This window comes from Botrytis byssoidea (assembly GCF_014898295.1).
Source record: "Botrytis byssoidea strain MUCL 94 chromosome Unknown BBYS_007, whole genome shotgun sequence".
NCBI lineage: Eukaryota > Fungi > Ascomycota > Leotiomycetes > Helotiales > Sclerotiniaceae > Botrytis > Botrytis byssoidea.
In genome coordinates this window covers 568,248-591,933 of record NW_024065848.1, presented here as the reverse complement: position 1 = coordinate 591,933, position 23,686 = coordinate 568,248, and the positions used below count along the sequence as shown (strand labels likewise).

The 23,686-nt window shown below is 43.3% G+C and overlaps 9 protein-coding genes across 9 annotated transcripts; 6 read left to right on the top strand and 3 right to left on the bottom strand.

The window, feature by feature from the left end:
* Window positions 1–27: 27 nt before the first annotated feature.
* EAE97_004214 (uncharacterized protein) lies at window positions 28–1,841 on the top strand (the record flags this gene model as incomplete). The annotated part of the gene is made up of 7 exons (XM_038874726.1): window positions 28–379; window positions 450–523; window positions 582–936; window positions 1,039–1,139; window positions 1,263–1,549; window positions 1,629–1,693; window positions 1,762–1,841. 7 exons carry the CDS (start codon window positions 28–30, stop codon window positions 1,839–1,841), a joined length of 1,314 nt encoding a protein of 437 aa, XP_038734170.1.
* A 2,267-nt stretch (window positions 1,842–4,108) lies between these two features.
* On the bottom strand, window positions 4,109–5,018 carry EAE97_004213 (uncharacterized protein; the record flags this gene model as incomplete). The annotated part of the gene is made up of 2 exons (XM_038874725.1): window positions 4,109–4,899; window positions 4,994–5,018. 2 exons carry the CDS (start codon window positions 5,016–5,018, stop codon window positions 4,109–4,111), a joined length of 816 nt encoding a protein of 271 aa, XP_038734169.1.
* A 772-nt stretch (window positions 5,019–5,790) lies between these two features.
* EAE97_004212 (uncharacterized protein) lies at window positions 5,791–6,713 on the bottom strand (the record flags this gene model as incomplete). Its single annotated transcript, XM_038874724.1, has 3 exons — window positions 5,791–5,816; window positions 5,841–6,450; window positions 6,501–6,713. The coding sequence occupies 3 exons, from the start codon at window positions 6,711–6,713 to the stop codon at window positions 5,791–5,793; spliced, it is 849 nt and encodes a 282-aa protein (XP_038734168.1).
* Window positions 6,714–7,859: 1,146 nt separating this feature from the next.
* On the top strand, window positions 7,860–9,173 carry EAE97_004211 (uncharacterized protein; the record flags this gene model as incomplete). The annotated part of the gene is made up of 1 exon (XM_038874723.1): window positions 7,860–9,173. One exon carries the CDS (start codon window positions 7,860–7,862, stop codon window positions 9,171–9,173), a length of 1,314 nt encoding a protein of 437 aa, XP_038734167.1.
* Window positions 9,174–10,199: 1,026 nt separating this feature from the next.
* On the top strand, window positions 10,200–11,210 carry EAE97_004210 (uncharacterized protein; the record flags this gene model as incomplete). The annotated part of the gene is made up of 1 exon (XM_038874722.1): window positions 10,200–11,210. The coding sequence occupies one exon, from the start codon at window positions 10,200–10,202 to the stop codon at window positions 11,208–11,210; it is 1,011 nt and encodes a 336-aa protein (XP_038734166.1).
* Window positions 11,211–13,602: 2,392 nt separating this feature from the next.
* Window positions 13,603–16,666, top strand: EAE97_004209 (uncharacterized protein). Its single transcript, XM_038874721.1, has 3 exons — window positions 13,603–14,749; window positions 14,801–14,871; window positions 14,931–16,666. The coding sequence occupies exons 1-3, from the start codon at window positions 14,353–14,355 to the stop codon at window positions 16,440–16,442; spliced, it is 1,980 nt and encodes a 659-aa protein (XP_038734165.1). The 5' UTR covers window positions 13,603–14,352; the 3' UTR covers window positions 16,443–16,666.
* Window positions 16,667–17,615: 949 nt separating this feature from the next.
* Window positions 17,616–18,962, top strand: EAE97_004208 (uncharacterized protein; the record flags this gene model as incomplete). Its single annotated transcript, XM_038874720.1, has 2 exons — window positions 17,616–17,642; window positions 17,694–18,962. 2 exons carry the CDS (start codon window positions 17,616–17,618, stop codon window positions 18,960–18,962), a joined length of 1,296 nt encoding a protein of 431 aa, XP_038734164.1.
* Window positions 18,963–20,137: 1,175 nt separating this feature from the next.
* Window positions 20,138–21,373, top strand: EAE97_004207 (uncharacterized protein; the record flags this gene model as incomplete). The annotated part of the gene is made up of 5 exons (XM_038874719.1): window positions 20,138–20,301; window positions 20,351–20,523; window positions 20,577–20,712; window positions 20,765–21,139; window positions 21,214–21,373. The coding sequence occupies 5 exons, from the start codon at window positions 20,138–20,140 to the stop codon at window positions 21,371–21,373; spliced, it is 1,008 nt and encodes a 335-aa protein (XP_038734163.1).
* Window positions 21,374–22,452: 1,079 nt separating this feature from the next.
* EAE97_004206 (uncharacterized protein) lies at window positions 22,453–23,650 on the bottom strand (the record flags this gene model as incomplete). Its single annotated transcript, XM_038874718.1, has 2 exons — window positions 22,453–23,255; window positions 23,314–23,650. The coding sequence occupies 2 exons, from the start codon at window positions 23,648–23,650 to the stop codon at window positions 22,453–22,455; spliced, it is 1,140 nt and encodes a 379-aa protein (XP_038734162.1).
* Window positions 23,651–23,686: the final 36 nt, after the last annotated feature.

The following is a 23,686-nucleotide window of genomic DNA, read 5'->3' as shown; positions in this document are numbered from 1 at the left end:
TTAGCCACCTCTCTTCATACCTTCAAGATGAAGCTCTCAACTCCCCTATACACAATCGTTCCAATCGTGTCTACCGCCGCTGCACAAGGCGCCGCGTATGTACAGTGTGGTGGTACTGGCTGGACTGGCTCTACGTCTTGTGTGTCGGGTTATGTGTGTACATACACGAATGCGTATTATTCGCAATGTTTGCCTGGAACTGGTGAGTCTACTTCCGAGAGAGAGGGAGAGGGAAAGGAAGTTACGGCAGCATATAAAGACAAAATGCCAACAAATGGCAATGCAGCAACTTTAACAACAGTTACGAGTGCAACAACCAGTGCTGGTACGAAAACTAGTACAGCCGCAACACCAAGTTCAACGGGAAAGACAAAGTATAGTAAGTTCATGCTATTAGTACCATTTTATGAGAATATTACGATTGAAGGACTCGTACTGACGCATTCAAGTCGGTACCAACATCGCCGGATTCGACTTCGGCTGCACAACAGATGGCACATGTCTAACCAACAAAATCTTGCCAGTGCGTACTCCTTCTCCTTTTCTAACTCTAATTGCCCACTAACTCCTCTCCCCAACAGGCTCTCAAAAGCCTCAACAATGGCCCCGATGGCCTAGGTCAAATGGCTCACTTCGTCTCCAAAACTGGGCATAATATTTTCCGTCTCCCCGTTGGCTGGCAATATCTTGTGAACAACAACCTCGGAGGAACACTCGACAGCTCGAATCTTGCGAGCTATGATCAGCTGGTCCAAGGATGCTTGGCAACGGGTGCTACCTGCATAATTGATATCCATAACTATGCGAGGTGGAATGGAGGAATCATTGGACAGGGAGGACCGACGGATGCACAGTTCGCGAGTCTGTGGACTCAATTGGCGGCGAAGTATAAGTCAAATACGAAGATCGTTTTTGGCTTGATGAACGAACCACATGGTATGTATTTTTCTTTTCTTAAGAGGGTGGATCGTGAAGTGGAGGAGAGAGAAAAGAGGAGAGGAGAAATGAATACTTGAATACAAACTAATGAGAATATAGATTTGAACAGTGTAACCACCTGGGCAGCAACGCTTCAAAAGGTTGTTACTGCTATTCGTCAAGCGGGCGCATCTAACATGCTTCTACTTCCTGGTAGTGATGTAAGTAGAGTGACACCATACATGATTTTACAACCAATTCACGTTCTTTTTGAGCGCTTTGCTTCCAAACCACCATAAACTTCTTCATGAATCTAAATCAAACGACTAACTTCCGCTATCTAGTACGCATCCGCAGGAGCTTTCATCACCGACGGTAGCGCCGCTGCCCTCTCCAAAGTTACCAACCCTGATGGCACTTTCACCAATCTGATCTTTGACGTACACAAATATCTCGATTCCGATAATTCTGGAACCCATACCGAGTGCGTAACCAACAATATCGATGCTGCATTTGCACCACTAGCAACTTGGTTACGGGCCAATGGAAGACAAGCTATATTGAGCGAGACAGGCGGTGGAAATACAGCAAGTTGTCAGACCTACTTGTGTCAACAAGTTGCTTATTTGAAGTATGTTTCCAATTTTATTTCATCTTGGAGTTGAGGATGGAAGGCTCTGGTATATGTTATTAATGGTGTGATTGTACAGTGCGAACTCGGATGTCTATTTGGGATACATTGGATGGTCTGCTGGAAGCTTCGATTCAACTTACGGTAAGTGCAGCAATTTTCTATATGCCCATCATCTTTTGTTCAATAACATACTAATATTCATGTGACAGAATTGGTAGAAACACCTATTGGAAGTGGATCTTCCATGACTGACCAACCGCTCGTCGCGGCTTGTCTTTCTCGAAATTAGTGACAATGAAGAGTGATTGATCGGGGGTGGTACACTTTGGTGAAGAGACTGTATATAGTGGAATGAGTCTGTATATATTCAATTGGCTGTACATAGGAAGAATAGAACGACTTCGTCTTTACTCTTCAATACGGACTGTTTTTTGCAACAGTGAAATGAAATGAGAATTTTAAGCGCATTGAAAGGCTTTATCGAGTTTCACGACTGGTGTTATGGGAGAGGAATAAAATAGTGAATTTGAAAATGAACCACCGGCAATTGTAGAAGGAAACTAAATATTGTTTATATTTGAAGTGATAGCTGAGCTCAACTATAAATCAAAGTTTCGGCAAGAATAATCTGGATGATAGCGTTGTATCCAGTAGATCTAGTTTCCGAGATACTCAAATTCATCCGCTTGAAACGCGACACTTGCAAAAAACCGACAAAAGATTCTTCTTCTTTCAGAGACCTAAAAAGCCAAAAGAAATGGAAATGTGTCATCCACTTAGCACAGGAACGTAATGGCTGCTAGACCAAGGCCGTAACCCGATGTAAATCTCTAGGAAACACAGAAAGGCGAACAACTGCTAGACCGCTGCACCGCCAAGCTTCATTTGACAAGCAAGTGATGGAAGCAACTGGGTATATGAATGAAGATTCACCAATTGCGGAATATGGTCATAAATAGATCGTAAACTGTTACAATCCTTAGACCAAATAAGTCCGCTGTTTTCGCATTGTTTTATCAAGACTTCCAGTTGCCGATCGAGGAATTTGGGGGTACTCTTCAGTTCTTCTGGTTTGGTTATATATCCTCGTGCTTTCTTATATAAAATACATTCCTTCGATCTAATATTCCTTGATTGGCGTGTGTCTAACTTCAGACAACTTTCTCTTCTCCGTCATCCATGAACATGTCATTATTTGAGATAATGTAAGCGTGGCGATATTATACAGATGTTCGATAGCGCAACAAAGTCAGAACATCAGTACCTGACCTGGAAACAACGTCCAAAGGCTACACATCAGAGCCTTTTTGAAAATCAACTACCAGACTGGTATCCGCTTGAACTCATGAGTAAACCAGCCTGTGTGAAGGTGATTTAAAGACACCGGGTTTGAAATGATGCAGAACTCAGTTGATACCCCACAAACATACCAAGTGCGGTCAAGCGAAACTCACGTGCCGTGTATTTATCGGAAAAGAAAGAAACAACAAGCAAATGAAAAAAGACCGCGAACATATGCCATTTTGGGTACTAAGTAAACACATCGCTCTGGGATTCTCGCAATTTCCGGATTTCAATGTCACTGACATGATATAGCGATGGCTTAACTTTTGATATCGATTATCTCCACCGTGAGGTATCAATATAACCCAGGATCTGAACTTTCGACGAGACGAACTCTAAGCCCATGTCGCCCGCTAATCATATACCGGAATCGCCAATTGTAGCATTCTTGATACCCAGATTTTGTCTACAAATACAAACCACAGGCCCATCTTGGCAATACCCAAATGCACACAAACCATTCGCAAGCCTCAAAACCACCCACGTGATCATTTCCGGCATAAAACAATGCAACGACGGCACGAAGTTTTTGAAGGGACATCTGAGGTTACGTTTGTTGCATATCGCATACGAGCCGACCCGTTTCACTTCCTAAATGAGCAAGTCACGATCAAGATCTATACGAGATGTTGTATGCTTGTGCCATGTTGGTGACATGCTGTGGTGATTTGAGGTTGTAGTGCAGCGACTGTCATGTAAAAATAGGTGAGCTTGATCTGGGGAATCCCGGAAATGGGAAGTTGAGATGTGGTGGTGAGGGAACAAGAATGGTATAGTTAACCAATGTAGTCAAATTACATCTGGGCAATGAATGTATCTTGACTGTCGAGTGGTTTGTGAGCCGTCTTGGATGGTAAGAATCAAGTGAGTGGTCAATATAAAATCGTCCTAACGACGGGACGGGATGGAAAGTATACTAGGCTGAGTCGAGTCTGGTTCCACAAGCCGACACGGCCCGATTAAGCACGTGTTCCAATCGTTCTGCCAGGAAGCGGTGAAGATAAAATAGAATGGGAATTGGGTTTGTTCTACAGTTTACTACCCAATTAGACACCTAGTCGGCAAAGAACATTGTTTAGTAAATAATCCTATTAAGCCAACAATATAATGATCGCGAAGATTCATCATGTAAAATCATCGAAGAAGTTACATGGATGTGGCTAAATCTGGTGTAGTCAGCCATGATTCAACGCAGCCATAGAAGATCTCAACTCAGAATGCCATCCTCATTTTAAGCAGATCTTTCTCGATAATCTCGTCTTTCTTCTTCATAAGTTCTTCCATATCCCATGGAAAGCTCACGTATCGTCCACCAAGCCATTCCTTGCGCTCAGCAGCCAACCATGCAATTGTATCCCCAGCTATCTCTGGACGGTCAGGAAATCGATTCCGCACCTCCTTAGGAGCGGTCTCAGTAACCTTCGTCTTGATAGCACCCGGATTAACACAATAAGTCGGAAATCCTTGATCGCCGTATTCCAATTGTAAAGACTCGGTTAACCTCAAGATTGCAAGCTTTGAGCTCCGATAACTTGCACTTCCAGGACGAGCGCTTAATGCACCTGAAGAGGATACATTGATCATTGTGCATAAACCGTTGTTGTTTACACGAGCCAAAAGCTGCATAGGAAGGAAAGCACGAGCAATGTTTAGGATTCCGTGAATATTGACCTCCCAAGTTCGCCAGTGAACATCTGGATCTGAATCGAGTAAAGGCTTGTATGGTTTCATATGAGCTGCATTGTTGATGAGGATATCCAGACGTCCATCAAACCGTTCTGATACGATTTTGTACATTGCTTGAACGCTTTCTTCTTTCGAGATGTCAACGGTACAGCTCAGCACCGTAGGCTCCGAATGTCCGGCTTGCGTTGCAGTCAGTTTAAGCTTCGTGACAAGATCGTCTGATATCCCGTGGAGATCAGCTAATGCTACTGCTGAAGCACCCGCACGCACAAACGCTCTAGCTGTGGCATATCCAACCCCGTCCTCCCACGCTGCCCCTGTAATTAGAACATTTTTTCCAAGCAAGTTCTAGCTTGATTGGGGAAATGTAGTCATAAGTCGTAGAGTGCCGCGTAGCTGTAAAGTTGCCACCAGAGAGCGCTATTCTGTCTGACATTGTTGATTTTGTAAGTTCTGTGAGATTATACAGCCTAGAGGGTAGAAAACATAGCTACACACAAGCAAGAAACTGAATTGTACACATGTCAGGATTTTGCAAGAACTGTGAATGACGATATCTTCCAATCAAGTTGCACCGCTAAGCGGCAGGTAACCATCGTTGTTTGCATTGGCGTTGACTGGCAGTGTTCTCCACTACGGAAAAGTCTGCTTAGAAATCTGGAAAACGCAATGACACCACATCTCGATATAAGGATATCCGGACGTCATATCCTTTGACACCGTGATGCATAGCCCCATTCATTTGAAAAGTAACCAATCTAGATTGAAATTGGGTATAATTCTATCTGTGCATTATGAAGGTGGACGTCTTTTCTATAACCACAAATCGCTAGCAGTAGGATGCATAATGGGTACGCACGAGAAATATACCGAGAAGCAAGATGGGGGTACTAGAATAGATGGTAATCTTCTCATGATCAGATCCAAAGAATCTCATCAATAATCATTGAATGTGGGATATTAAGGTGATTCCGCGACCTCGTGATGAGCTTTCCTCAGAAGAGACCATAGTAGTAAGCAATCATCAAAATTTCGGTCTCGTTCCAAAACGTAGAACCCATATTCGAATATAGGTGTCAGCTCATTCCTGTTGGGTAAAAATATGCCAAGCTTCAATCTACAGCGCAGCATAGACACTTAAAACCAAATGTTAATTGACCACAGCTTCGTATATCTAAAAGTGGCTAGCCATATTCCACTCAACAATTCTACACATGGAATGGTGAAGAGCCATCTTACCAATTCAAGGATAACTTACTTTGAGCTTCTGTTACAGGCGTTAAAGATACCCCATACTCACTCAAAGCATCAATATCCGCATAATAACCAACATCACGCTGCCATATCTGTGCCCCCACAACACCATTGCCTTGCTTCCGAAGGGTTCTCGCCACTTGATTGGGTAGGTATTCAACGATGATCTCTTTACCACTCACCGTGCCCAATTGATCAGCTATTTCAGCGGCTGACAATTTATCGGCAGCTAGCGTGAGAGTCTTTTTAGAAAATCTATTGGGCGATTGGATAGCTTTGGTAGCAAAGCGAGCAACATCACCAGCGCTGATGAGGTCTAGACGTGTGCTCTGGAGGAACGCAATTCGAAGCGTATTTGTTTCTGAAAGTCCTGGGAACATGTGATCACAATTTGGGTAGCAAAAGTTCTGCATAAAGAATGCAGGCCGTAGAATTTTCCAGTAACTGAAACCCAAAGTGCGAACTGTTTTCTCAATGTCGTCTTTCTGGAACCAATACTGTGCTGATGGATCTTCCTTGCTCCAATCAGGGAAAGTCTCATGATCTCCCGTTCTCGCGACTTTAGAGTAAATGGCCTGGGTCACCTTTTTCTGCTGGGCAGCTTTCAGCACATTCTTCGCATACAAAATTCCATTTTCAAATTTGGCGGAAGGGCAAGATAGACAGTGCCGGCGCCGGCAATGGCATTAGCAACTGCTTCAAAGGACTCTAAATTGCCAGTATGAACCTCCGCTCCTAGAACTCGTAGAGCTTGGGCCGCGCTGGAAGAGGAATCGCGGACGAGGATTTGTACTTTGTAATCAAGCTGAAGTAACAGTATAGATAATGGGCAACCTTGTTCGCCTGTAGCGGTAGCAGTAAAGACACTTTTGGTCATTGTGAATTTGGAAAAACTTATTCACTGGATGTGAGGAGCAAAACAATGAAAGATCAAAGATAATCCTTTCTCCAGAATGAAACGTCGCTCATAGAGGACATATCCTTCCTTGCTCGTATTTTGCAAATCATTGAATCCCGAGTTTCCAGGGGAATGACGGGGGGTGGGGAATTTAGGACCAATTCAGGTCAGAAAGGGGGTGATATGCAGCTAGTGCAGGTCGAGAGATAGGTTGATTGAATTGTGGGGTTGCGGTTACGCTTCCGGTATTCCTTGAGGCGAGTGACAGTCTCTGTTATGGCATGAAGCTGCACAACGCACTGGATAGTTGAGTCTTCTCCAATTGAAACTTGGGACAAAATCTTAGGAGTCTCGTCCACAAACCTTAAAGCTGCCTTGTAATGGTGGCCAGTTGATAGAATAGCCTTTTGAAACTCTACTGTCGAAAACGCTATGGGGATTAGGTGCTGAATCTTGCGTAAAAACCCAATATTTTCTATACGATACTTGTCCACTCGTGTTTTGTTCTTTCTCTGGGGCAGCAGTAATCCAGGGAAAAGGCGTTGTCGGTCACTATAAGGAGGGAGTACGATGCTCCTTCGCCTTCAGGGAACTGATAGTCCTAGAAAATTAAATGCAACGGGAGCGGGTATTACTTTGGTTTGAGGTATTCTGCTTTAAAAACCCGTCATGATTTGTTCTACCTTGCGTTAAACTTATATATAACCCATCTTCTTGGCGTCGCAGAAAAGCCCACACGTCCACATCAGCAAATTGAGAGACATTACCTAAACCAATAACGATTAGTAATGTTTCTCTTCGCTTCCTTGGCCCGAAACTTTAATTGTTTGGTATAGTTATACGGGTACCTAGTATTTATTAAGTATTTTATGTCAAGTCTAGATTAAAATCTAGCTTCGCTCATGCCACTCCATTTTATTTTCTCCATCTTCACAATCTGTATCACTTCATTGGTATCACGGTTCGGATTTTGATACTATTCTCATACTCATTTTTCACTTTGTGGAATGAACGTTCCTTCAAAATTCCTACAACAATCATCCATCTCTCCGCGGTTTGAGCCACAATCGCACTTCATACTCCTGAATAGCACGTATATCTGGCAGAGACGAGCTTAACAATATCATGGCTGATTCTCGGGCCCCAATCTCCCACTCACACCGCGTCGCACTTCGTCGATATTACCAGACAACTACTCCAAAGCCTACCCAGTCTGAATTGAGAGCGTGGTTTCAGTCTCGCTTCGGCTATAATATTAGTCAGTCTATTGTTAGTCGAAGCCTCAGCAACAGCTTCGCTTATCCAGACGTCTCTAATGCGTCAGACTCTGAATTTCGAACACGAAATTGCCAATGGCCTTGGCTAGAGATTTTACTCACAGATTGGCTTCAAGAAGTGGAGGCTCTGTCCGGTAAAGTTACACACAAAGCCATCGGACAAAAAGCCAAGGAGCTATGGGATCAGTCAGAAGAGTCACAGGGTTCGGTGACGCCAAAATTTTCTCATGGCTGGGTTGTCAAATTCAGATGGAGGTACGAGACGAGGCTCCAACATTCCCTCAAACAGGATCATACAATTCTGACATCAGACCATCCATCGGACGGAAGTTCCTCTTCGCTGCCATATGGAAGCTCTGCGGGTATACCCAACCAATCTCTGATCTCATTTTCGCCCCAAAGAGAGGCATCAACAATCACCACTTTAGCAAATAACACCAGCCTCGCTACCGAGATAAATATATCAGCGACACCTACAATATCATCTGATCATTTTATCCACCTTGTTCAACATAATTCCTATCGGGCTTTAATGTCTAACAAAGACCTGATATTTGCATCATCACTCATTCTCAAGGCATCACCTCTGACAGCACCTATCAAACAGTTTGCTACTAAAATTTGTGGTGGCCTAACAGTTGTCCATCCTCTTGACGGCATACTTATGCCTGATTCGCTTTATCCAACCGAATTGCAGATGAACTGTGCCCACACGGGCGTTATGAATATGTTCCCTTTTCCAAAATTTCGGAATAACCTCATTGAGAAAGGTGTGAATTTCGTGCCTGAAGAAATGTGTCGGGACCTCTTTGGTGATATCTTTCCAGATTATGTTACACCAACACCAGATGCTCATGTTTGTACATTACAAATGCGTGATGTTTTAGTACCACTGCCATCAATTGACGAAAACAATTCTGGTATCGATGATTCCGAAGATCAGGATGATTACACAGCTGGACGTAAATGTATGATCAATTGGGGTGATCCATGGAATGTAGAAAGTTGGGAAGTTACACCCGGCTTTGTGAAGAAATGGCGCTGGGCACTAGAAGGATGTGATGATTTGATCCGAGTAAGCAATAAATGGCGTGCATCTAGAAATGAGAGGCTGATAACGTGGAATGCCAGTATTGGAAACTCGACTTTTGAAGTCGTTTAGAATAATGATCGGAAGGAACTATACCTGGTCTAATCTCTTGCTAGTTGTCATATAAGAGCTAGTGAGGAAGGTATAAGGGTAGAGGATATTGATTGAATTACAAGTGCCATATCATACTACATCCACCCACTTTAAAAGGGACAAATTTCCAGACAAAGAGCTGTGTAGTAGTTCCGATGCTACAAATTCAAGAGTTTGAGATATTCTCTGAGAAACAAATCTATGTTGTATATTTATAATATGTCGATATTTCTTGATAGGGGGAGCGTAACAATCACATGACCCTCTTCCCTTTCTTAGCTCAAGGGAAAAAACATATTTCCATTCGGTGCGTTTGGAGAAATATATAAAAATCATATTTCTATTGAAAAAATTTCAATTGTATGATGAATAGGTTGATATATGATTGAAAAGATGGGAAAAAAGTAATTTGACCAAAACGTTCCGCGTGCACTTCCATACCTAGTCTGATATACCTACCTAGAATGGCGGATGACTAATCATCATATCCTTATGTCGAAACACATCCTTATATCGAGACACATTCTTATATCGGGACACATCCTTATACCGAGCCATATTTGTGCTATTGTAACAAGAGAGCATGATCAAGAACATAGCCCTGTTCCAGGATACAATAGTTCTTTTGTCTCGTAATAGACGAGATTCATCAGTATTTTTTGTTTCTCCACCACGCCGAGATGTTGGATTATGCATGAAATGGGTCGCGAAGCAACTAGTAGTACTAGTATAGCTGAAGACGGAGAAGGGAGAAAGTCCAGCTATGATTACTCATTTGTAAGAAAAGTCCGTTTCCTGTTGATTTATAATACCAAAGGTAAATTAGGTATTTCTACAGCCGTCCAGTAGACAAGTTTCCCCGGCCGAATATCCAGCATTGAGGATTCAAGTAACGAAAAGAAGTATAAATAGTTCTCCTATGCCCCTCAAATTGGAGTTCACATTTCCTCCATCACTACCAAATTTCAAATACCAGATCCAAATATACACACTCTCTCAATCACAATGGCTCGATACGCAGACGTCCACCTGAACCCCAATGGACCTGGGGATGCTCGTCCAACAGCCATTCAAATTGTCAAGGACGAAGGTGCGGAGGGCAAGCTAACTGGGAAAGTTATTGTTATCACAGGCACTTCTTCTGGGATAGGTATCGAGACAGCACGGGCTCTGTCTTTGACTGGCGCAAAGCTGTTATTGACCGCACGAGATTTGAACAAAGCGAAGACCGCTATGGAGGGAATCCTCGCACCAGGACGCGCTGAACTGGTCAAGATGGACAACAATTCATTCAGCAGCGTACGTGCCGCCGCAAAAGAGATTCTTCAGAAGTCGAACAACCAAGTCAACATCCTTATTAACAACGCCGGTATTATGGCTCTGCCTAAGCTAGAGCTTACAGAAGATGGCTTTGAAAAGCAATTTGGAGTCGATCATCTATCTCATTTCCTCCTATTCGAGCTTCTCAAGTCAGCTCTCCTTGCCAGCGCCAGCCCTGAACTCTCATCTCGAGTCGTTGTTGTCGCTTCGTCTGCCCATCACGTAGCATCGATCAACGAATCAGGCAACTACAATTTCGAGAAGACTGATTACAATGAATGGGTTGCATATGGGCAAGCCAAAACCGCCAACATCTACATGGCCAATGAAATCGAACGGCGCTACGGAACCAAAGGGCTTCACGCCACAAGTCTTCATCCTGGAGTAATTGCCTCAACGGGGCTCATGCAGTATATGGACCCTGCAATGGTAGAAAATTTGAAAAAGGACAAGGGTGCATACAAAATAATGAAAACGCTAGAGCAAGGCGCTGCAACAACAGTGCGGGCCGCCATTGGAAAAGAATGGGAAAGTAAGGGCGGAGAATATCTTGCTGAGTGCGCAAAGACAACCCGTGGGAATGACAATCGCGAGATTACAGGTGCAGGGTTTGCAGGGCATGCTTACGATCCTGAAGCTGAGGCTCGACTTTGGAAAGATTCGTTGGCAATGGTGGGTTTGAAAGACGATCAGTAAGATGGACCTTCTCTCTTGATTCAGGAGCGTCGGCGATAAATCTTTCTGACAGTTTTATTCAATGAATATTAAACCGCTTTACTTTCAACTACTTCTTAGCTTATTTTATGTTTTGTGATCCCATTTCATACAAGTAATCTCCGTGGCCTTTATCACTGAAACGCTCCACATTGTGATCCAAAGTACACTTAAAGAGTTATAACTTCTCCTCTAAAGAGTGATGCATTGCTTTCCCCTCTGGTGTATGTTCGATGACGAAGTAGAACCGATAACCTTCAGCAGTGAACTCGGTCATTAAAATATCTTTCGAATCAAAAATCAAGCACTAGATCTTCCGATTTCAAGCAGGAGAGATTGTGGGAGAATCTGAGAGGTCAAGCTATTCGTACTTCCCAAAAACAAAATAGCAACTTACGAATGTGTTTACATTATTATCCTTATGGATAAAAGGTTTCTTAAGGGCACTGGCTCAATGGAGCTGATGAAGCAAACTCCGCGATATAGAATGTAAGGCGCTTTCCTTACTTCTAAGGGCTCTTAGAAGAAAGACATTGTGTGTATAATGGAGACATCCTGCCACGCTCAGAATTGTCACATACGCTTTGTGCTAGAATGGTGCTTTCATCAATCTCGCTCTTGGGATTGGCAAGGCTCTTAAGTGAGAGTGGCTCGCAAGGAGAGTTAATCCGAGAGCACAAGTCCATTGCAAAATATTTCTATTAGAGAACGTCATTTCAGTCTTACTCAATATATCAGCGGTTCATAAAGTAATAGAATAGCTCCATTGATTCCTCCCCAATTTCACATCGTTGATCTCTTTTGCAATTCAAAACCTATGGACCCTGCGCATCATGTTAATAGTGATCATTCTTTAAACTCCCTAAAGTCGCAATGATTCAAGAGTTCAATCCCAACTCTAATCTTTACTCTACCCACAAATTCTTCCATCTAAACTTCTCATCTCTCAATATACCGAATTTAGAAATTTCTCTCAAAACTCGAAACTTTCATTGCTTTCCCAAACCGCCTTTTAACATTGCATTCCTCAACTTACTACCTCTGCAGGTGTATAAATCATTGACACGATTGAAACTGCACATGATATTGGATGTTGGCGAGGTGCTGCTAGAAGGGAATTGGGGACCTATTCGATGATCTCTATTCGGCCGATCAGCTTGCTACAGAATCTGCAAGACTTACACAAGAGTCGAAGTCCCAGCATCTTTAGCAAGAAGATTACTGCAACCAAGTGTGATGTGATGCCGGACAAAAATTTAAGCAAAATCGTAAGCAATGCCACCCAAGCCCGTTAAATGAACGCTACACGATTGTCATTCCCGGCCATTCTTTTGACGGACTACAAGCAAGGAGGCCGCTGACTGTTGAGCCTAAGGTAGAGTGTGCCGCATTGGCTCGAAATTCAGGCCCATCGGGTGATCGTGCTCGTATGCTGGTCATCTATTCTATCTACGAAGTCTTGACTCTTGTAGTCAAGTTCCGGACCAACTCCATTCAATAGCGTACAGATTAATGTTGTTCCTGCTGAGGATATTGAGTATCGACCATTTGATTGAATTTGTCAGGAGTTTAACCTATCAATTCCACCGTGGTTAACTTTAAAACTACATAGAGTTTTGTACCTGGATTGCTGTTATCATCCGATCAGGGACAGCATGATAACTCTCTTCCCGATTCGACTCCAGAGTGTTGCTAAACTCGCTGCCGCTGGAATCATCGCCATGGCTTCTCAGCTTTTCATGAACTGACTCTGGGGATGAACAGTTTGTATAAAACAAGAATAGGAAACCATTAAGGTCAATAGAATAAAATGCACATTAACAACATCTAATTATTGGAGGTGTAATTGCCCTCGTTGAAATAGATCATTTCTGCTTTCGAGAGGGCCATCGAGCTCACTTTTCTCCTCTCTCGGGGGTATGGAAATCAATCGATTGCATCTGAGAGTTACTATAATTTCTGTCTCGATAATTTATGGATACCGAGATCGGAGTCAACTCATGTGATCACATTTATTGAAAGTAGATCACGTTTTTCAGCCCCTGATCTAATGCTGTGAAAACTTTTCACGGCGACGGCGACATCCTAAACTATTATACTGTAAACAAGACTGGACAACTTCTTCCCCGGAGATGTAATATCTTTATATGTCGCATTCTTGCAGAAAATATTCAATCACTTTACCTTATTAAGGCTCGGGGACACCGAAATCTTTTCCAACGCCCTACCTGCATGCATATGATTTTCTCTTTTACTCCGTACTCTCATAATCTCCATGTTCCTTCCCCGCAATTTTACAATTCATTGCTCGATCACATCGAGTAAAATAGCAGCCTTATCTGTATTACTTATCTATCTTCTATCTTTATCGACACTATCACAGTCTCGGTGAATCCACCCGACGTTGTCAGATAACGATGTGCCTGTTGATAGGTCTCGCTAGAGATGATCAACAGCTAATATGATACACCAAGTTCTAGTCTATCCATGATCAAACGACTACCTAGGTAATAAAAATCATTCTAAATCATGCGGAGCTTATGATTTGAGAGGATTCAGACAAATCAACAGGGAATCCAGCCATCAATCACTCATTCACATCATGAAAACGTATTGATCTGGGCACCAAATTGTAAAAATGGTTCATCATATGAGATCATGATCCTGGATCTTGCAGCGTGGGGTCTGGGTTGCGTATCTCTCGTATCTTTGGTACTAGGGAAATGGTTTGGAATATGCTTTTCTAATGGCCCTTGCCTTTGGATTAATTGTCTTGGTTGGCGAAATGTACCTGCACGGGAGAGGATTCCAAAGATAAGAAGCAATTGTAGATGATTCACTTACATGACAATACTAGGCCAGGTACCTTCCCTCTATCGGGGGATTTCGAACCGGTAAACTGGGACAAGAAACTAATAAACTTAACCCAAGTCGACAAATCGAGCGACAGTTTTGATCTAGTCTCCTGTGCGATTATACTTCTTTTTCACATTGTGTAGGGATTCAAAGAATTTTTTATGCAGCTACAGAGAAGGCAAAAAGAGTTTAGAAGATCATAAGGCGAGAAAGATCATAGACGGCATCCAGGGCCCTTGTCTATCCAATAATCTATATAATAGATGCAATGCCCGCCTTCAGATTTGGAGGTGAAGAAACCAAGAACACTGCCGGTACTAGACCAGACGACGAAAGCACGCCGTTAATTTCTACCAGTGGTTCGTCGAAGAGCCAAGAAAGTGCAACCGGTACAACGTTACTTCATAACCCCTCTTCCTCCTTGCATTCTACAAATACATCAACCTCCTCTCCCAGACGCCTCTCTTCTTCCTCTTCTTCAGATATTCATTTCAGAGATATTGTATTTCACTCTTCGGACGAATCGGGCGGCTGGTTTCTTGATTTCATCATGGAGAAAGTTAAAAATACGAAGATTGGCTACTGGGCCGATAAGTTGGCCGTAGAGGCCGAACCTGGATTGACCAACGCTCAACTCATGTTAAACAATCATGATTTGAAGCCTGGTAAGTAATTCTTATTTTTGGATGAGTACTCAGACACTGATATCTTTTTAGTCGAACCAGAACGTAGACAATGGGGAACCTGGAATTTCGTAGGATTTTGGATCGCGGATTCTTTTAATATCGTGAGCACCAATGAACATTTCTTGCCCAGAAGTAAGATTTTAACATTGCGACCAATTAGAACACATGGATGATATCATCGAGCATGATTGTCGGCGGATTATCGTGGTGGCAATCATGGCTTTGTGTATGGATTGGATATTCAATTGCAGCCTGCTTCATTGTATCCACGGCAAGAATTGGCGCCACTTATCATCTTTCCTTTCCCGTTATTGCTCGATCGTCTTTCGGTATTTGGGGTGCTCTATGGCCCGTGTTCAATCGTGCAGCCATGGCTTGTATTTGGTATGGAGTGCAGGCTTGGATTGGAGGAGAGTGCGTTCAATTGATGATCGCTGCAATTTGGCCATCGTGGCAGCCCGATGGCAAGATCCACAATGGAATCCCTAATTCTGGAACAAACACTGTGATGTTTGTGTCATTCTTCCTTTTTTGGTTCTGCTCGCTTCCCGCAATCTGGTTTCCAGTCCACAAAATCCGTCATCTGTTTACAGTTAAAGCATATGTGGTACCAGTTGCAGGCCTTTCATTCTTCATCTGGGCTATAGTTCGCGCAAAGGGTCTCGGTCCGATCGTCAAACAAGGGAATGCAAGCCATGGAAGCAAGTTGGGCTGGGGAATGGTCACTGGAATTATGTCCTCCATCGCCAACTTCGCAACTCTCATTGTCAACGATCCCGATTTCGCACGTTTTGCACGAAAGCCCAGGGATGCTTTCTGGTCGCAACTCATCACTATCCCTGTCGGTTTTGCCGTTACATCTTTCGTTGGCATTATTGTCTCCTCATCTTCAACCGTCATCTTCGGTAAAGCCATCTGGAACCCCCTGGAACTTCTCCAATCATTCTTAACCGAAGGGGGATCTGGAAATCGCGCCGGTGTATTTTTTATCGCAACTGCATTTGCGCTCGCCCAACTCGGTACCAATATCGCAGCCAATTCCGTATCTGCAGGTACAGACATGACAGCTCTCCTCCCCCGCTACATCAACATCCGTCGCGGCGGTTATGTTTGCGCTCTTGTCGGCCTCGTCATGTGTCCATGGAATCTTCTCTCAACCTCCAACAACTTCACCACTTATCTCTCCGCCTACTCCGTCTTCCTATCTTCCATTGCTGGTGTTATCATCTCAGATTACTACTTCGTTCGTAAGGGCTACCTGCAAGTTCGAAACCTGTATTCCGCCAAGAAAACCTCTCCATATTACTATACGGCAGGTATTCACTGGAGAGGCTACGCTGCTTACATCGCCGGTATCCTCATCAACATTGTCGGATTCGTAGGAGCAATTGGTAAGAAAGTTCCAATTGGCGCAACATATATCTATAATTTAAACTTCTTCTGCGGATTCATTGTCGCGTCAAGCGTGTATTGGATTCTGTGCAAACTCTTCCCTGTACCCGCTACAAGCGATGTATGGATGGAAGTCGGAGAAGAAATCGATGATCCTAGCATGGCGTACAATGCGGAGGAAGGAAGCGAATTTGAGGAGTCGGGCAAAGGTGGACGGGAAAATGTAAAGATCATGGGAAGTGGAAGTGGAAAGAAGAGTGATGTGGATTTAGAGGCTTGAGATTGAGAGATCTCCGTTTGATATTTTGTTTTTTTGTTTTTTTGTTCTGAAATTTGAGCGTGGGTGTTTAGAGGTCATGAATTGTACCTACCTATGTACGCATGGATTGACATAGCATTATGAAATTATGAGACTCATAGAATATCATCGGTATAATGGTATCTATGAGGTAGAGTGTAGATAGACGATAGAGAAAGTACCTATGAATCGCTACCCTGACTCGATTTTGAATTTGTTCCAGAAGTCTCTCACTTGATTTTGATGTTTACTGGTGAACGAGTACCGGATTGATTAGCTTACCTACCTAGGCAGTGGGGCTTCTCAATCATTGGTCCAAATTGTTTGGTATACAACAGTCTCAATATGGATAAATCCATTACAAGTAGGTGGGTATCCTACATTCATGTTCTTACAGTATACTTTTCTGAGATTGTTTCATCGAAATTGAGGTGGCTGAGAGCCGGCGGTCCGTCTACTCCGTCTACTCCGTCTAGGATACGAATTGTATCATTTCAAATGTTACGGCACTTACAAGTACAGGGCAGCTATACTGGTGTAGTATCTATCTGATTGCAAGTAACACAATAATTACTAGCTATGCTAGATACATATATATGTATGGCACGATGACCTATGCATCATAAGTGTACACTACGGAGATTTTAAGACGTGAGATTGCAATGGGACTCAAGTTGTGATGAACGATGGCGACAGCTTGCTAGGAAGATGAAGAAGTTCATTCATAATTGCCGGCGTGGGAGCACCGGGGTAAGTGTGGGGAAGATGCGGAATGAACTCCCGGTGATCCTGGTGAAGTTTGTCTCGGTGAAAGATAGAGTTTCTATTGGACTCCCGGTGAACTTTATTTTTGAAATTCGAGAATGGGGATATCAGAAGTTACTGATCAGCGCTGTGAAGAACGAGGATGATTTTCTGCTCATATTGATCTCTATGTTGGAAGTCTTTTATGATCTATAAAATGGTGTTTTGAAAAGGTTGAGATGAAAGTACATAAAATAGTAGACACTCGTAAATTATATCAAAGCTCCACGAGTCTGAGAAACAGTGACGTCATTGAAGTAAATGCGGCCGCCTGTCACATCCCATTATACCTACATATCTTAAACGCGACATTTAATCCAACTTCAACACGACAATGTAACATCAGTCAATATGTGTGGAAGATACGCTCTACACCTGGTAAGTCATAAAAATCAACTGGTTGGTAAAGACCTTGCTGATATTACAAAGCGACCTTCAGAGGTGCGCCAATATCTCGAAAATGAGAATATGCCGGTTGAGGAAGCGCCAGATGATGAAGGTGATGGCGCACCGAGGCAAAGCTATAATTTTGCGCCGGGGTATCATGGCATCGTTTATCGGGCTAATGTACCGGATTGGGGCGCGGGATCGAGACATCATAAGGAAGGTGTCGATGAGACTGAAAAGAGATCCGCCACCGAGCTAGAAACTTCCAAACTGGATGTGACTGAGCAAGAGGAACACACGAATGAGGCAGTCCAGTATAAACTGCAGAGTATGAAATGGGGCTTGATACCATTCTGGACGAAGCGTAACCCGGATTATGGATCGATGATGAAAACTATTAATTGCCGTGACGACTCTTTGATTGAGAACCGAGGAATGTGGAATATGATGAAGCAAAAGAAAAGGTGCATTGTTATTGCAGAGGGATTTTACGAGTGGTTGAAGAAGGGAAAGGAAAAGGTTCCTCATTATATCAAGAGGAAGGATGGTCAGCTATTGTGCATGGCAGGGCTTTGGGATGTCGTTCAATATGAAGGCTCGGATGAGAAACTTTATACTTACACCATCATCACAACGAGTTCGAATAAGCAGTTGGATTTCCTACATGAAAGGATGCCAGTAGTCCTTGACAACGGTTCAGAAGATCTCCGCACTTGGCTTGATCCAAAAAGATCATCATGGACAAAAGAACTTCAATCTCTCCTAAAGCCGTATGAAGGGGAATTAGAGATCTACCCAGTTGTCAAGGAAGTGGGAAAGGTGGGCAATGATTCTCCTAATTTCATTGTTCCAGTAGCAAGCACGGAAAATAAGTCCAATATTGCCAATTTTTTTGCTAAAGGGGGGAAGAATGATGCAAAGGCATCATCTAAGGCATCATCTAAGCCTTCGGATGCAGACGCACCTCGGAAGATCAAAGAGGAAGAAACAAAAGATACACCAATCAAGGAAGAGCGTACAGATACAGATGGTCGCGAAACTGTCGATCAAAATGGGTGTGAGGATAATGCGCCATTACCAGTGCCCAACTTAGAGAACAAACATGGAATAAAACGCGAGCTTGACAACGTTGATACTGAAGAGCCGCCCAAAAAATCAATACGCTTTTCTGCAAGTTCCGAAAAAGATTCTCCGCCTGTGGCATCAAATAGGAAGACTAGGAGCGCTACTAGCAACAATTGTGGAAGCCCGAAGAAATCTTCTGGTCAGAAAAGGGGAAGTCAAAAGATCACGAATTTCTTTAGCAAATGAGGTTAATAAAGGCGTCACTGCAACGTGACTCAGGGGTTACCTGAACGTGGCGAGATGACATGGAATTTTGTGCAGGTTATTTACCGCAATTCGGTAACTGAAGATCGTATTATGGAATTGGCAGGTAACTCGGTATGTCTAAACTTATCGATTCCTGCGCCAAGAATCAATTCGAGCATTTCCCCTTCCACACACGCCATTTCTAAGTTCGGCGAATTAATGGAGCTGCAAGATGGTCGATCCTTACAGGCGGGTAATAATGCTAAAAGCTTTTCCCCATAAACTAACTGGGTCATGAGACGCTGTACAACCTTACTGAAGTTATTGTGCAACCGAATTTCAACCTGAACTTTTTCAAAGAACACATCGTTCACGAAGGATAAAATGTATAGAGTATGATCTATTTCGAACTCGCGGAAGCAAATATACACCGCCGGTGTAGCTTTTGTTACTACTATTATAGTTTTCCTGCACGGAACTAATTTTCCACGTATGGCCAAACATTGACGTCGCCATTTCAATACATGATGATGCAGCTACTACTTCACAGAACATGTGATGCAAATAGCCGTTCAGTTCGTATTTGTCTAGAGGAGCCCTATTGAATTTCGCACATGCACCCCTAATATTGCGGGGTCCCCAGATTTCTAAGCGTGCTAAATCGTCTATGGACGGAAAATCTACGAGTGTACAGACCCACCAACCTAAGTGTTAAATAAGCTTCATCTATGTTGCTTGGCGTGTACAAAGATACCTTGATGCGCACTTTCTTGGCTCGCTCGATGTTGTGTTTGACTTTGCTGGATGAAACAAGAGAGAGAAGTGTTGTTGTTGTATTGTGATGAGGAAGATTCTTCATTCGTGGAATCGAGTGTGTCTAGAAGCGCCGTCGATCGTGAGCGAATTTGATGAGCGTCACTGGATACGTTTTCCGTACTGAAGGTCTTCCGTGAAGATTTGCACGGCTGCGGTTGTACTGACATCAAATGGATTCAGACCTCATTTGACGATATGGGGGTTGAACGAGAAGTCAAAAATATATAAAGGAGAAGCAGATTCCACGAGATTCTCATTCTTCACAAATCACTTAACTCAAGGCAAAGGAAGAAGTTAGTAGCTCTACAATCAATCTTTCGAATCTATCTTTCCGCAACGAACTTTCTGAATATCTAAACATGAAGCTCTCCATTCTCTCCACAGGACTCGCAGTCCTTGCACAATTTGTCTCTGCTGCTCCAACACCAACTGAAGGTGATGCTATTGCTGAGCGTGCAAACATCGCTAAGAGAGCTTCTATCACCGATGTTGCCACTACCGGCTTTGCAACCCAAAACGGCGGGTAGGTAATTCCTCAATATCGCCTTTGTACCTTACTAAAATTCTTTCAGAACCAAAGGAGGAGCAGGTGGCGCAACCACCACTGTTTCTACACTTGCTCAATTCACAGCAGCAGTAACCAACGATGAAGTTGCAAGAGTTATTGTCGTTAGCGGTACCATCTCTGGTTCTGTCAAAGTTAGAGTTGGATCCAACAAGACAATCGTTGGAAAGAAAGGAGCTAGTATGTTCCGTCTTTGCAAAAACATATTCTAGACAGCGCTAATGAATTTCTAGCTCTCATTGGAATTGGTCTCTATATCAACAAATCCACAAACGTCATTGTGCGAAACATCATTAGTCAAAAGGTCCTGGCTGCCAATGGTGATGCTATTGGTATTCAAGCAGCGAAGAATGTTTGGATTGATCATGTGTTCGTGCTTCCAAAAATCTAGAACAAAAATAAAACCTAACTTACCTCCCAGCGATGTCTCCTCCGATCTCATCCACGGCAAAGACTACTACGATGGTCTCATCGACGTCACCCACGCCTCTGACTGGGTCACCATCTCCAACTCATACATTCACGACCACTTCAAGGCTTCTCTCATTGGCCATTCCGACAACAACGCTGATGAAGATACTGGACATCTCACCGTTACTCAACACAACAACTACTGGTCCAACATCGGATCCCGCACTCCTTCTTTCAGATTCGGAACCGGCCACGTATTCAACAGCTACTTCTTGAACGCCAACACCGGTATTGACACCAGAGACGGTGCACAAATCTTGGTTCAAAGCAACGTTTTCAAGAATGTCAGTGAGCCAATCGCTGCGCTTTACAGTGATGACACTGGGTATGTTTTTCTTTCTCTCTCTCCTCTCCCTTATTCCTGTCTCCTTGTCAGTTTTACTCACACAAAAACAATAGATACGCAAACGCATTCGACAATGATCTCGGCGGATACGCCAACACAGCCCCAGTCGGTAAATTGACCACCACTTCCCTCCCATACTCGTATTCCTTGTTGGGTAGCGGAAATGTCGTTGCTGCTGTTGTAGGCTCTGCAGGTGCTACTTTGGCTTTGTAAGCGGGCTTGCGAGCGAGCGTGCTAGCCGGAGAGTTCTAGAAGAATCTCAGAAGGCGTGTAGAGATTGGAAAATGATGGAAGAGAGGGTTACGAGATTTAGGGTGGCTTGGGGAATGAAGATGTTTTTATTCTTGTGGATAAGTAGTTTTCGATGAATGGATAAATGAATGGAGAGAGGCAGGGAGGAACGTAAATAGTTCAGCAATACGATCGTTATATTTTCTAAACATGACTTGACCTTTTTAAGTTTTTTGTATTCCATATTTGTGATTGTGTAACACATGTACGTCGTCTTGCAATTTGGAAATTCACAACTGTGGTTAAAAACTTAGAAACTTACAAACAGCTTGCTAGCTACTCCATTTGCGGAGCTCGGAAACACCCTCTTTTCAAACATCTGTTTCATCCTTCGAATTCCATATAGAGTAGTGTAATAGAACGTGGATGCAAAATGGATCATTAGGGGGAAGAAGATATCGTGTGTCGCCTGGTTCTTCTTTTTGACTACGAGGGTATGGGTAAGTACTGCGTGGGACATCATATGTTTTCTTGGAACATTCATTGTTTATCTTCTATGCGAGACTTGTAGATATATAGTACTTTGCTTATTATGCTTCTAGATACATATAGAGATGTCAGGATAAGTTGTCCACTAAGCGCCTACACGAGTGTATCATGGCTATTGAGTGTTGTAATCTCTTATTCTGATGTACAATCTATGTGATATCTAAGTCGAAAGTTGACTTAATATTTGTTAAGATTTGTAGCAGATAGGAGGTTCAGTGGATGGGAACTGGTTTCGAGCGATTGAGATAGGGGTTTATGCATGGGATACAATGATTAGCGAATCAATATCTTCACAAATATGGGAGCAAGAGCTGAAGATGCGGATAAATGTAAGATTTGAAGAGGCGGAAAGAAGTATTAATTTTTTTACCCAAAGAGCTTTGTTTCTATCTGTTTTATCCCAACGTATCTATCATCAAGCGTCCCCGATCCCAAACTTTTCTCTCTGAAATCGAATCAGTCGATACGTTCCAGCCAGACTCCAAACCCATATCTCAGTCATGCAACCCGATCTAAAGCCCCTCTTTCGCCAACATATCCGCAATATCCAAATAAAAAGCAATGGCATTAAACTTCCTCACGTTCCCCGTCAACTCCCACATCAACCACCTCAACCTATTGGTCCAATTGATTAAATCCAAATGACTCACGTCCACCAAAGTCCCCTTATAAGTGCCCCAACGACTACTCTCCACACTAACCAATCCATCATTCGGCCCCTCAACTTTCTCCACTATCCCATGACTCTTATGAAACGCACTCCAAAGCTTCGGATCGCAAGACGCCCCATAGCTGAAATATCGCACACTCTTATCATCCGGCGTATTCGGATTGAACTCTTCGCTCATATATTTCCTCGTCAACTGCGTAAAAGCCCCCGTACTAATCCCCACCTCATTCAATTTCCTAATCAACCCCGGTATCATCCCATGCCACCAACTCTCATCGAAACAATAATCCGCAAACGCGCTGCCGCGATGAGGCGTCGCGATCGTCGTCAAACTCAGCACTTCCACATTCGGCGGCTGCAACCGAGATATCATAAACCGTGCATCTAAACCTCCCATACTATGCGCAATAATATTCACGCTCTTCCCATTCGCCTTCGCGGCAATATCTTCCCCCAATGCCGCAGCGCGTTCTTCGATGCTACCAGAAGCGGGAACAGAGGCGATAATCACTTCAATACCTTTTGCACGAAGAGCATTCGTTATACCGCGCCAATATTGTACTGCGGGGAGAAGACTACCTGCGATGCGAACTTCGTCGAACCCGAAGAGACCGTGTGCGAGAACAATTGGATGTTTAGGTGTAGCTAATCTCATTAGTGTCCTGACTTATATTACATCGAGGAGGGGTGCGAGGGGAAATACCATAACAATCTCTAATCGTAGCAAAATCATCCTCAATCGCCCTCCCAATATCGCTAACCTTCGGATCCGCATTTCTCATATCCTTTTCTTTCTCATGTTGTCGAACATTCGACGTATGGATTCCCGCTGCATGAATAAACGATGTACGTGGTTGAGGAATACGTTTCTGTGAAGTATGAATGGCTGAATTATGTATATATAATTGGGAATTTGTCGTTAGGGTAGAAAGTTTACTGGGGCGGGAGGTATTGAAGGAGAGCATTATAGGTCGTTTGGCTCGTGGCACATTGTGAAATGGACATCTTATCGATGCTACACGAGCGACCGGAAATGTCATAATTGGATATTATACATTGAGTTTGGCTAAAATTCA

Coding starts and splice junctions, on each gene's coding strand:
- EAE97_004209 (XM_038874721.1), top strand. CDS start 14,353: ATGCCCGCCTTCAGATTTGGAGGTGAAGAAACCAAGAACACTGCCGGT. Junction 14,750..14,800: donor CAATCATGATTTGAAGCCTG/GTAAGTAATTCT, acceptor ATATCTTTTTAG/TCGAACCAGAACGTAGACAA. Junction 14,872..14,930: donor TCGCGGATTCTTTTAATATC/GTGAGCACCAAT, acceptor GCGACCAATTAG/AACACATGGATGATATCATC.